Source organism: Erpetoichthys calabaricus, chromosome 5 (assembly GCF_900747795.2).
Source record: "Erpetoichthys calabaricus chromosome 5, fErpCal1.3, whole genome shotgun sequence".
Lineage (NCBI taxonomy): Eukaryota > Metazoa > Chordata > Cladistia > Polypteriformes > Polypteridae > Erpetoichthys > Erpetoichthys calabaricus.
Genome location: NC_041398.2, coordinates 109,656,930 through 109,669,680, shown reverse-complemented (window position 1 = coordinate 109,669,680; position 12,751 = coordinate 109,656,930). Strand labels below are relative to the sequence as shown.

At 40.2% G+C, this 12,751-nt stretch overlaps 1 protein-coding gene across 1 annotated transcript in view; it reads right to left on the bottom strand.

The window, feature by feature from the left end:
- Positions 1 to 7,669: 7,669 nt before the first annotated feature.
- guf1 (GTP binding elongation factor GUF1) overlaps positions 7,670 to 12,751 on the bottom strand; it is a 34,971-nt gene continuing 29,889 nt past the window's right edge. Inside the window, exons 15-18 of the mRNA XM_028801919.2 lie at positions 10,723 to 10,842; positions 9,112 to 9,148; positions 8,697 to 9,015; positions 7,670 to 7,782 (exon numbers count right to left, since the gene is read on the bottom strand). Of these exons, the coding sequence (XP_028657752.1) occupies positions 8,881 to 9,015; positions 9,112 to 9,148; positions 10,723 to 10,842 (292 nt within the window). The 3' untranslated portion in view covers positions 7,670 to 7,782; positions 8,697 to 8,880. The remainder of the gene's footprint in view (positions 7,783 to 8,696; positions 9,016 to 9,111; positions 9,149 to 10,722; positions 10,843 to 12,751) is intronic.

Here is a 12,751-nt window from a genome sequence, read left to right as displayed (position 1 = left end):
CATCATCCAGGTAGATGTTGCACATTGGTTAAAGTAGCTCCTCACTCACTATGCAAAGTGCTGTGTGTAGTGGGAAAAGTACTATATACATGTAAATAATTATTATAATATGTATTATGCTGCAGACCCCCGTGACCCTGTGTTCGGATTCAGCGGGTTAGAAAATGGATGGATGGATGGATGTATTATGCTTGTGCTTGGTATATATACCATCACTTTTTAGTACTGCACTGACCTTCATTGGCATTGAGTGTAGAATCCTGTACCACTCCTGGAAGATGACTGATGTTTGTTTGGCATATCAGCTTTCATACTTTAATATGCTATTTTACTGGCAATTTTGTAGTGGTAAAGTATGTTCTAGAAAATAAACTCTTAAGATGTAAAGGAAAATTTTGCTCTGTTACCTTTTACATTGTAAGAATGTGCCTGCCTGCACCATATGACCAGTTAGAGCCAATTGAAAGTGGAACTTAGGGTCATCTAAACTAACCTACTAACCACAGGTAGGGGGGTTGCAAGACAAAATGAAATGTTTTACCCAAGCCCACAGCCTCAGGTGGAACACTGATAGATGAAAGGCTTGAGAATATAGGTTGTGCCTGGCCAGGGATGGTCCAGAAACATATAACCAGGGCAGAGAAAGGGAGTTGGCCCTAAACTATGATGTCCCATAGGTCCAAGGAATGCAGTAAATTAGAACAAAGCTGGCATAAATACAGGGCACGTCATCTCTCCTATCAATATGCAGTTGGAGACTATAGTGAATCAAAGATCCATCAGCTCAGAAGCAAAATGCAATGGTTGCAAGAAGAGCTGTTATCCATCTAGGTTGTAGTCCCTGATTGCTACACCTACATTGGTTTAGGCACATTTAAGACCACTAAAATGTTTCACGGTCCTGACTGCTTTAGCTTTACCATGGACATCTCCTCTCTACACAAATTTATTCCTTACAATGAAGGTCTCACTGCCCTCAGAAAGACTGCACCAGACATCCAGTCCAGGATCCCGTCACAGCAGCCTAGCAGAACTGGTTCTTACCCTGTTTTCCCATTTGACAACAACTTTATTCAACAGCTCAGTGAAGCTGCAGTGGGTACCAGAAGGGGACCTATCTATGCCAACATTGTGGAACAGTGCTTTTTCCCCTTTTCTTTCTGCCTAGGCTTTGTACCAGACCTGTGCAAAAGATACATTGATGACTGGCCAGTACTGTGTTTAGCACCAAACGCCAGCAACACATTCATTAATTCGTTCATTTACTAGATATTTAATAGTTTCCATCCATCTCAAGGAATAATAGACGTTTCTACCACAACTCTACCATTTTTTCATATAATTCTTTCTACCAGCTTTCCAGGACTTACTAGTGATATTTTCATAATGAAAACGAGATCTAGAACTTAAAATATTGTTTTTCGTTTTACAAGAACGAGAACTGAAATTAAGGCAGAGAAACTAAACATCTGTGAAGATTCTCAGTCATCCAGGTGAAATTATCTGGTAGTTGAGTCATGGCAACTGGACATCGTTCTTGTTAGGTAGATACGTTTTTCACTGCTCATCCAAGCAGCTTCTTCAGTCTGAGGAATGTTGTTAAAGACCACAGGTTTATCCTCCAGGTTAGTTTCACTTCACTCCTGCCCTGAATAGGCTCATAGAGTAAAACAAAGGAAGGGGAAGGTGTGGGTAGATGTAACAGTCACACCTTTTAACAGCCCCTCCTACCCCCATAAAGTGGGTTGTTAAGAGTGGTCCACCTGGTGGAGGTGTGAATTGGGCCTGATTTCCCTGGGGATGGATGAAAGGGCAGCATGATAAATTGTAGACAGGTTATGCCTAAGGCCTCCACCTCTGTTGAGTGAGGGGTTGTTGATTTGCACATGCAAAGCTTCCCTCACCCCTCGTTCCAACCACTTGTCTTCTCTATCCAATATCTGGACGTTAATGTCCTTCAAATGGAGGTACACAACTGATTCCGGCCCTGAGGTGTTACTCCTTCTGTGCTGGGCCATCCTCCTGTGTAGTGCCTGTTTGGTCCCTCCAATGTACAGTTCAGGGCACTCTTCGCTGCACTGAATGGCATATACTACATTGCTCTTCTTCTGTTTTGGTATCTGGTCTTTGGGGTGGATGAGTAAAAAAAGAAAAAAACAGCAATAGCATTTTCATTCAGTCGTGCAGGGGGGTTGTTTGTAGGTCGCCCTGAGCGTTCAGTTATGTTGCGCTCTTCACTATGCGGTGATCTTGTAACTTGGGCTTACGATAGTCACGTGGCGCAACTTCTGCAAAGGACTGTTGTTTGTTTGTTGAGCGCATTTGACTTGTAGGGTTGAAGCAGTAAGCACTTGTGGTTGACGATGGCGAGTTTTGCACAGATGTTTGCGGGTAGAAAGCAAGAAAGTAACATGTGGAAATACTTTAATTATAGCGCAGATGATAATAAAAGTAAATGTAGCGTGCAAGAAGAACAAAAGAGTCTTGGAGTTTCAGTGCCGGACCAGCTGGATCAGTACTTGGTGGAAGTCCAGCACTTATCTGGGACCATTACTGCACTTCATACAGGGCCACGCAGTCTCGCCTGTCATCATGAAAAGTAAAAAAACTAATAATGATATCATAAAATAAATTTGTCCACTGGTCTGTGCTATAAATTTGTTTTCAGTATGATTCCAGTAATTTTGATCATTATAATAGTCAAAATCACTGAATTTGCTCATTTCCTGATTAAATATAGGGGAGAAATGCAAGGCGCATCTGTGACGAGCCTCCCCTCAGTCTGCGCTATCCCTCACACACTGGGTTGATGCATGCAATTGGTGTGTGCCTGTTGCTGTCTCTCTGCATGTCGTCAATATATTGTTTGTACACGCGTTTATTATACACCCTGACTTTCCACAGTCTGGCTAATATCTTTAATGAATGTGTGTGACATATCTAGTCTTGCTGATTGGACATAAAACCGCAGTGAAAAGCCAGAAGGTGAGGCAGACAGTACCATGGCGCACTGAAGGAGAAGGGTCTCTAACTGCTGCCCGCAATACCAGCTTCACTCTGTTGCACTGAAGGGGACAGATGTGAGCCCAACAGGTGCTTGTTGCTGCTGTTCTTCTACGCAGAGGCTCTGGGCGCCAATAAGTTAGTGATATCAGAAAATCAAGTTCACTGCAGCAGTCTGTTTATTTATTCATTTTTTGTTCCAACTGACTGCCAAAATGGAAGATGAAGACTTTTAAAACTAAAGGAAAACGAGAAGGACTTTTATAAGAAAGATTTTCGTGGAGAAGGATAGGCGCATGGACTTCATTTACAAATAAAGGTAAGACCATAAACGTTTTTCAATTTTATAAAAAATGGGTTCGGACTAAGAAAAAAACAATATTTAAAAACTCAATTTTGACCTTAAATAAAATATTCTTTTGTTTTTCATGTTATCCTTTTATCGAACACCACTCTATACTTTCATTTGTATTGAATGAGTGTGAATACTGAAATTGCAACGGCAAATTTAGAACACATGGAGGATGCAGAGCAAATGTGTTCTCCGCTTTCTATAAATGTAACGATCTTTCTTAGCCAAATATGTGCCTTACCTATGTGTGTGTAAAGAATGCTGATGAGATATGAAACATAACCAGTAGTCAATGTGCATGCTGCCAACTTAATAGTGAAGAAGCTACTCTTTGGGGTTCCTATATTTGTAAATCTGACTATGAAGGAGTCCGTGCCTCACCAGCCATGAACCTCACCGCACGTCACTGCTTCAGTACTGCCAGCAGAAATCGCCAACATACAGTCTGCTGGTGCCAGTAGATAGGACCTTGTCTGTGCACCTGCATTACAGACGCTTGTCAAGTTAATATTTTCACTATGTGGTTATCTGTGCAATGGACATCGTTGCAGCATGAACAAATCTCTCGAAATGTGTGCTCGTTTAAAGCTTAACAGCAACGTGCTTGCACAGACTGGTTTCTTGGGTTGAAACATTTGATCTTGCTGACTGTACTCTTTAGGCCACTTAATCTGTTTGCTCATTGATAGTCAAGCTGTGTTTAACTACATTATGAACTGTGAGTGTATTTTGTTGACTGAAACATAATTTGCATTGAAATATGTGTTGGCCAGCATCTGTAGTCTTACAACAGAAAAACAAAATTAAACTTGTACTAATATTATGCAAAAAAGCCAGAACTAAATAAAATAAAACCTAAAATTTTAAACACAGAACTAAATAAAAATTGATGACTCCACTGAAAACTAGAAAAATAAAAATTTTATAAAATAAAAATTAAAACTACAATTAATATCAGAACTGAAATATAACTGCTTAAAACCTCTGCCTCTTACAAGTCAACTGACTCACACATTCACCTCCTAAACAGCTTCTTCCATTCCTGGCATAATAACATTCTACCTCTTTTACAACTCCTTAGACTCCGTTGTCTCTGCAGTGATAGTCACTTCTGTAATGTAGTACTCAGAGTGAGGATTTTCTTAATTGATAGGTGATACCCTTCTCAGATTGTGGACAAGGCCCGCAACCAAGCTAGGTGAACTCCACATAACATCCACTCCAAGAGCAACACCAATAATGAAACTGCATCCCACTGGTCCTCCCATTCCAAAATAACACTCTGACTGACTCATGGGCCATCAAGCACAATTTTCCAGTTTTGCAGACTGATCCTTCCACAGCAGCCTTAAACCTAACACTCCGTTGATATTCCTTCGACCACCTAACCTGTGCAAACTTCTCATCCACAGCACACTTCACAGAGAAAAGCCATATTCTACAATAGGCTTTTTTGAGCTGTAAAAGGAGACGCTGGGTCACCTGCAAATATGTCACAAACATTAGTCTCGTATCTGGTCCCTCTGGTAAATTCAATATTAAGCTATGGTCCTCTGCCAGTCTACAAATCTTACTTGCTGCATTTCTTGCAGTAAGTGTCCAGTCATGTACATAGATGAATGTGAGAAAATGTAAGAAAATGATTACTTTGAAAGGTTTCAAAAGAACGAGAAAACAAATCCAAGTTTAAATTTATGGAGCCTGCAAGGCACCACTTCAGTACACCAAAGCTTACTATACTTGGTTGGTAGTGCAGGGCAGATAAGTGTGTGCAGACATTGTGTGCAAATAGCACAAAAATATGCAGGACAAATTTTTATGTGCTCAGTCCCAAGAAATCATCACCAACTCTTACTAAACAAAAGTAAAATGCTACATTCCAGGACACACCTTAGTTAAGAAATTACTTCTGTGGAAATTAAACATGAATTCTACATTTAGACATTTTCCCACCTATGTTTTGTCTTAGTGCTAAGTCCAGTCTGAGGTCAATTTAAATAATATACTGTATGTGTAGGGTTTGGGAAGAGAGTAGCTAATAATAAAAACTTGCCTTAACATCACGTACTACCATCAATGAAGAGAAGCCTGTAATAGTGAATGGGTGCCTGATATTTGTCTGTAGGTGGCAAATTAAGAATGAGAAATATATCTGCATATTTACATAAATCCTGCTTGAATTTAATGACATATTTAAGTAGAAAGTACTTCCTTATGCACATTTTTTTAAGTAAACACTATCTTCATTGGCAATTAAGTTTTCCTTGCTTTTTTGTACACACGTTTGCTCTTGAGGTTGCTCTTGGTCATGTATAAAAACTGGTGATGATAAATAAGTACCATTAATGCCTTAAGTTTACTGGCCAATGGAGATGGAGGAGAGAGTTTGCATACCAAAATGTACAAAAATTAATGTAACAATTCAGTTATAAACACACACATCTGCATTAGCCTTAAAATCTGTATTCTTTAAGCAGGTCATCCTGCTTCTGCATATATGTGTTTAATACTATCTACGTATTCAGTGCATTCATTTACACGTGTTACGTAGCTTTATGCAATTTACTGATTATGAATATAATCACGAGACTGAAATTTGTGAAATGTGAACTGTGTTGTCCATGGGCTGTAAATACTGTAGATATAAGGACTACAAAATAATGAAAATAAATGTCACATACAGTTGTGCTTGAAAGTTTGTGAACCCTTTAGAATTTTCTATATTTCTGCATAAATATGACCTAAAGCATAATCAGATTTTCACTCAAGTCCTCAAAGTAGATAAAGAGAAACCAGTTAAACAAATGAGACAAAAATATTATACTTGGTCATTTATTTATTAAGGAAAATGATCGAATATTACATATTTGTGAGTGGCAACAGTATGTGAACCTTTGCTTTCAGTATCTGGTGTGACCCCCCTTTGCAGCAATAACTGCAACTGAACGTTTCCGGTAACTGTTGATCAGTCCTGCACACCGGCTTGGAGGAATTTTAGCCCATTCCTCCGTACAGAACAGCTTCAACTCTGGCATGTTGGTGGGTTTCCTCACTTTAACTGCTCGCTTCACATCCTTCCACAACATTTCGATTGGATTAAGGTCAGGACTTTGACTTGGCCATTCCAAAACATTAACTTTATTCTTCTTTAACCATTCTTTGGTAGAACAACTTCTGTGCTTAGGGTCGTTGTCTTGCTGCATGACCCACCTTCTCTTGAGATTCACTTCATGGACAGATGTCCTGACATTTTCCTTTAGAATTCTGATATAATTCAGAATTCATTGTTCCATCAATGAAGGCAAGCCGTCCTGGCCCAGATGCAGCAAAATAGGCCCAAACCATGATACTACCACCATCATGTTTCACAGATGGGATAAGGTTCTTATGCTGGAATGCAGTGTTTTCCTTTCTCCAAACATAACACTTTTCATTTAAACCAAAAAGTTCTATTTTGGTCTCATCTCTCCACAAAACCTTCTTCCAATAGCCTTCTGGTTTGTCCACATTATCTTTATCAAACGGCAGATGAGCAGCAATGTTTTTTTTTGGAGAGCAGTGGCTTTCTCCTTGCAACCCTGCCATGCACACCATTGTTGTTCAGTGTTCTCCTGATGGTGGACTCATGAACATTAGTCAATGTGAGAGAGGTCTTCAGTTACTTAGAAGTTACCCTGGAGTCCTTTGTGACCTCGCCGACTATTACATGCCTTACTCTTGGAGTGATCTTTGTTGGTCGACCACTCCTGGAGAGGGTAACAATGGTCTTGAATTTCCTCCATTTGTACACAATCTGTCTGACTGTTGATTGGTGGAGTCCAAACTCTTTAGAGATGGTTTTGTAACCTTTTCCAGCCTGATGAGCATCAACAACTCTTTTTCTGAGGTCCTCAGAAATCTCCTTTGTTCGTGTCATGATACACTTCCACAAACATGTGTTGTGAAGATCAAACTTTGATAGATCCCTGTTCTTTAAATAACACAGGGTGCCCACTCACACCTGATTGTCATCCCATTGATTGGAAACACCTGACTCTAATGTCACCTTCAAACTAACTGCTAATCCTAGAGGTTCACATACTTTTGCCACTCACAAATATGTAATATTCGATCATTTTCCTCAATAAATAAATGGCCAAATATAATATTTTTGTCTCATTTTTTTTAACTGGTTTCTCTATCTACTTTTAGGACTCGAGTGAAAATCTGATGATGTTTTAGGTCATATTTATGCAGAAATATAGAAAATTCTAAAGGGTTCACAAACTTTCAAGCACAACTGTAAAAACAAAAACTTAAAAATAAAACCAAGGGCCTGGCCTGTAGCATAACACTGATATGACACCTCTCATAAAACCACTACCAGCTCTTTTATGTCTATTTGAAGCTCTGTTTGCTGAGACCTGGATCCAAATAATAACACTGGTCTACAAAAAATATTTTTTGTTTGCTGCTGGGAACTTCAGAGCAGCTCTTTATTACGTTTTTTACACTGATTTCATATATGAAATTGGAATTAAGCTAGCACGTCAGGTTTTTGAAATATACATTGTTGATGTTTTGACACTTTTGAATATCAATATATCAACACGATATCTGGAGTTTGAACTCTGTCCCACCAAAATTGTTTTGATTTATTTGTGTTTATTCTGAAAACAAACCAGAAGACGATACCAGAGACACATTAAAGCATATTTATGTCAATTAACCTCAATATTAAGGTGAAGTCAGCCTGCCCAAAAATGTTGGAGGCACTCGCTTTTGCGCTTGTACTGCACATCCGTCTCTCTTTGCACCAACGGTAGTCACCCATCATGCTCAGAGTGAATTTTGCCCTTTATATCTTGCTATAATCTTTGTTATATTTGTTGGAAAAAAGTCGAGATGACAATGTAAAAAATGCATCTTCAGTGACATTCTGGCTCCCATAAGCTAATATACTTTCAGCATATTCTCCGCAAGCTCAGCATAATTCTCTGCTCTGTGACTGTCAGGAAAATTCCGGACAACCTGCACGAATGAGGTTGTTGATTCAGTTGGTTTCCGTTTCCGTTTGAATTCGTCATCAAGCATCAGTTCACGGATTTCAGGGCCAACAAAAACACCTTCCTTCATTTTGGCTTCACTTTTCTCGAGACCAAACTTATTTCTTAAATGCTGAAATGCATCACCTTTACTGTCCAATCACCCTAGTTGTCCAAGACCTGGAACATCATAACTAAACAATGGGACGTGCTGGATGAAAACAGTTTTCAGATTTGGAGTCAGCAAGTGAAATTTGTTAAAGTACAGGTGAAAGAATCCCAGTAGCAAATTGCTTGTTGACCAGTGTAATTAGTACCTGACTCACATCATTTTGTATGTTATAATATACATTAGCGTCATGCAGGAATATTACAGTTCAATGATAGATAAATATACGTTTTATTTGCAATCTTTTTTTATCTGAAAAATGTCTCGATCCTTGTGTTTTAATATTTTATGTTCACATTATATACCATCAAAATTTATGACACTGTGTTGCACTATTTTTCATTTCTCTTTAAAACATTTATAAACGTGTCCTTTGGCACTTCAATATTTCCAATTTTTCTCATCTTCTTTTTACCTTCTGCCTGTTTCTTTAGTAATTTCATCTTGCGTGTTATGTCACCACCATACTGTAAAACAACAAAAGAAAGTTAACAGTCAGTTACATATGCAGTTTTAGAGACATGCATTTAAAAAAATCTGTAGAACACTCAATGTTAACTTACACATTTAGCAAGCACATTCTTCCTATATGCTTTAATTCTAAAGGGCAGAAAACAGAAAATGTTAGTATTTCAAAACATGTTTAAAATATATTGTAATCATGTGTACAGTCTTGCTTTTTGTCTGTGAGGAAACTGCACCTCAAAACGGATAGCTTAAGGACTATGACTACACAATATATAAGACAAAATCTGAGGGATGATGAAATTGTTTTGATCCTGAACTTGAATGGGGTATTCTATGATAATAGTTTAGTAATCAGCAAAATATTTGCTCCTGTGTACTAAAATATCTCAATTACAGGTTTTCAACATTTGTGATTTCTAATGTATGCTCTTGGTTCACGATCTAGTCAACATGGAATATGAAAACCGCAAAATTATATATGCTATTACTGAATTTCTAACGCAAGAGAACAACATGCCAATAGGTTGGAATAAAACAAGAAATAAACACAAAAACAATTTTTGAAACTCCCCAAAATGGGTGCATAGTCAAGTCAATGTACTTTTGTGTTGTGCTCCTCACTCAGTTAAAGGGTCAAAGTGGAGACACCCTTAGTAGCATACCTGTATGTAAAAGACATCAAGTGTGAATCAGTTCTTTTTCTGTGGCAGAGAGCAGTATGGTGGTTGAGAAGTTCCATAGTATCAAAAGTGCAGGAGAGGATGAGATGCCTGGAAATTCTGAAGTTCAGCTTCATATCCAGGAGGAACAATAAGGCTTAACCCCTTGTCAAAGTACAGCTCTCCAACTATTTGCCCTTGCATAGGTGTATTTGGGATAATGAGTTTTGGCCATTTCAGTATAAACATACAACTTACGACATACTCCATGTAAACCTGCTGGAGGTGCTACAAGAGTATTAGGTTCAGTGGCTGTTTCTATATGATGTTTGGACTGTGTCTGTTTCCATGATGATGGCTAAGTTTTTGTATGCTTGGCAGTAAGCTGGATTGGATAAAAGAAGATACAACATGGTTCAAAGGATGCATCTTGTCTCTTCTCTTGTAAATGGTCATTACAGAAAAGATATCAAGGTGCAGCCAAGTCTTAGAAACCACCCAGTTTGGGGACCTATGGGTTAAATCTTGGCTATTTATGAATGCAATTGTCTTCTTTGTTCCACTTGACTGGAGTCTACAGTACAAAACACACTGGAGTGGTGCACGGCTAAGTATGATCTTTTTGGGAGTAGAATCACCATCTTCAAACATGTGGATATATTCTTCTTTCCTTCCTACCGGTGATGTGGAAGTAGCTGTCACATATTGAGAAGTTTTAGTGCCTAGCAGCAGTACCGTGTCAGTGTGCCAATTAATGAATGGTGCTGGTGAATCAGGAGCCAATTCCTCTAACAAAGTTCTTGATTTACTAATTAACTTAACTATCCATTGTCAATGTTCTATAAATCCTATCTCTGATTGAAAAATGCTCATGAAAAGGTAACTATTAAAATTACAATCAGGATGTATGTAGACATGCTTCCTAAGTTTTTGCATTGGCTTCCAGTTCTGTTTAAGGATCAGATATTTTTCATCTAGTTCACTGAAATGGCTTTGGCATAATCTGCTCTAAATAGTCATTTTCAAAAATATGAAATATTTACTTACGTTTCTCGAGCAATGATTTTACTTCCAATGGCAGCCTGAACAGCTATTTCAAACAACTGTCTTGGAACACTCTCTTTTAGTTTCTCACATATTGCTTTGCCAACAGAGTATGCCTTGTCTCTGAAAGATAAAAAATTTTTTTTTCTTTTTCAATAATTTCAAAATATGATGAACACAACAGGAAAGACTGGACAGGAAATGGCTACCTTGTACAGTAAGGAAACAATTACACTCTAAAACTGAATGAACGCAGACAGAGGATGTGCACCCTGTTCTGTTTATGGTACAGTTGTGTATGTGTGGCACTGCACTGAATCATTCCACACACACTGGCCTGTTCTTTAGCACATGTTCATTGATGCATACGTGTGTGCATAGGACCGAGCATACACAAAAATCTGAAGACACCTGTTTGCAAATTTGACTGTTGACATTTTTCATCACGCAGACCGTCACATCTACATGGATGAACAATATATAAACAGGCCCTAATACTCGCACAACAATCAGACACAAAACAAAACAGACATTATTAAAATACAATGCAAGTCATTATGAGCTGGATTCCTGTTCAAGACACACTGCAAGGAACTTCAATGTATTTGTAGGAGGAGTTCAGTTAAAACATGTTCTTCTTCTTTTTAGAAAGACATTTTGTTAAATTATTTTTATAGATTATTTTGTTAATTTATTCTTATTTTGTAGCACTTTGAGATTCCATCCATCCATCGTCTCCCGCTTATCCGAGGTCGGGTCGCGGGGGCAGCAGCTTGAGCAGAGATGCCCAGACTTCCCTCTCCCCGGCCACTTCTTCTAGCTCTTCTGGGAGAATCCCATGGCGTTCCCAGGCCAGTCGAGAGACATAGTCCCTCCAGCGTGTCCTGGGTCTTCCCCGGGGCCTCCTCCCAGTTGGACGTGCCCGGAACACCTCACCAGGGAGGCGTCCAGGAGGCATCCTGATCAGATGCCCGAGCCACCTCATCTGACTCCTCTCGATGCGGAGGAGCAGCGGCTCTACTCTGAGCCCCTCCCGGATGACTGAGCTTCTCACCCTATCTTTAAGGGAAAGCCCAGACACCCTGCGGAGGAAACTATTTTCAGCCGCTTGTATTCGCGATCTCGTTCTTTCGGTCACTACCCATAGCTCATGACCATAGGTGAGGGTAGGAACATAGATCGACTGGTAAATTGAGAGCTTCGCCTTGCGGCTCAGCTCCTTTTTCACCACGACAGACCGATGCAATGCCCGCATTACTGCGGATGCCGCACCGATCCGCCTGTCGATCTCACGCTCCATTCTTCCCTCACTCGTGAACAAGACCCCGAGATACTTGAACTCCTCCACTTGGGGCAGGATCTCGCTACCAACCCTGAGAGGGCACTCCACCCTTTTCCGGCTGGGGACCATGGTCTCGGATTTGGAGGTGCTGATTCTCATCCCAGCCGCTTCACACTCGGCTGCGAACCGATCCAGAGAGAGCTGAAGATCACGGCCTGATGAAGCAAACAGGACAACATCATCTGCAAAAAGCAGTGACCCAATCCTGAGCCCACCAAACCGGACCCCCTCAACACCCTGGCTGCGCCTAGAAATTCTGTCCATAAAAGTTATGAACAGAATCGGTGACAAAGGGCAGCCCTGGCGGAGTCCAACTCTCACTGGAAACGGGTTCGACTTACTGCCGGCAATGCGGACCAAGCTCTGGCACCGATCGTACAGGGACTGAACAGCCCTTATCAGGGGGGCTGGTACCCCATACCCCCCACAAGATTCCCCGAGGGACACGGTCGAATGCCTTTTCTAAGGCCACAAAACACATGTAGACTGGTTGGGCAAACTCCCATGCACCCTCCAGGACCCTGCTAAGGGTATAGAGCTGGTCCACTGTTCCGCGACCAGGACGAAAACCACACTGTTCCTCCTGAATCCGAGGCTCGACTATCCGACGGACCCTCCTCTCCAGGACCCCTGAATAGACTTTTCCAGGGAGGCTGAGGAGTGTGATCCCTCTGTAGTTGGAACACACCC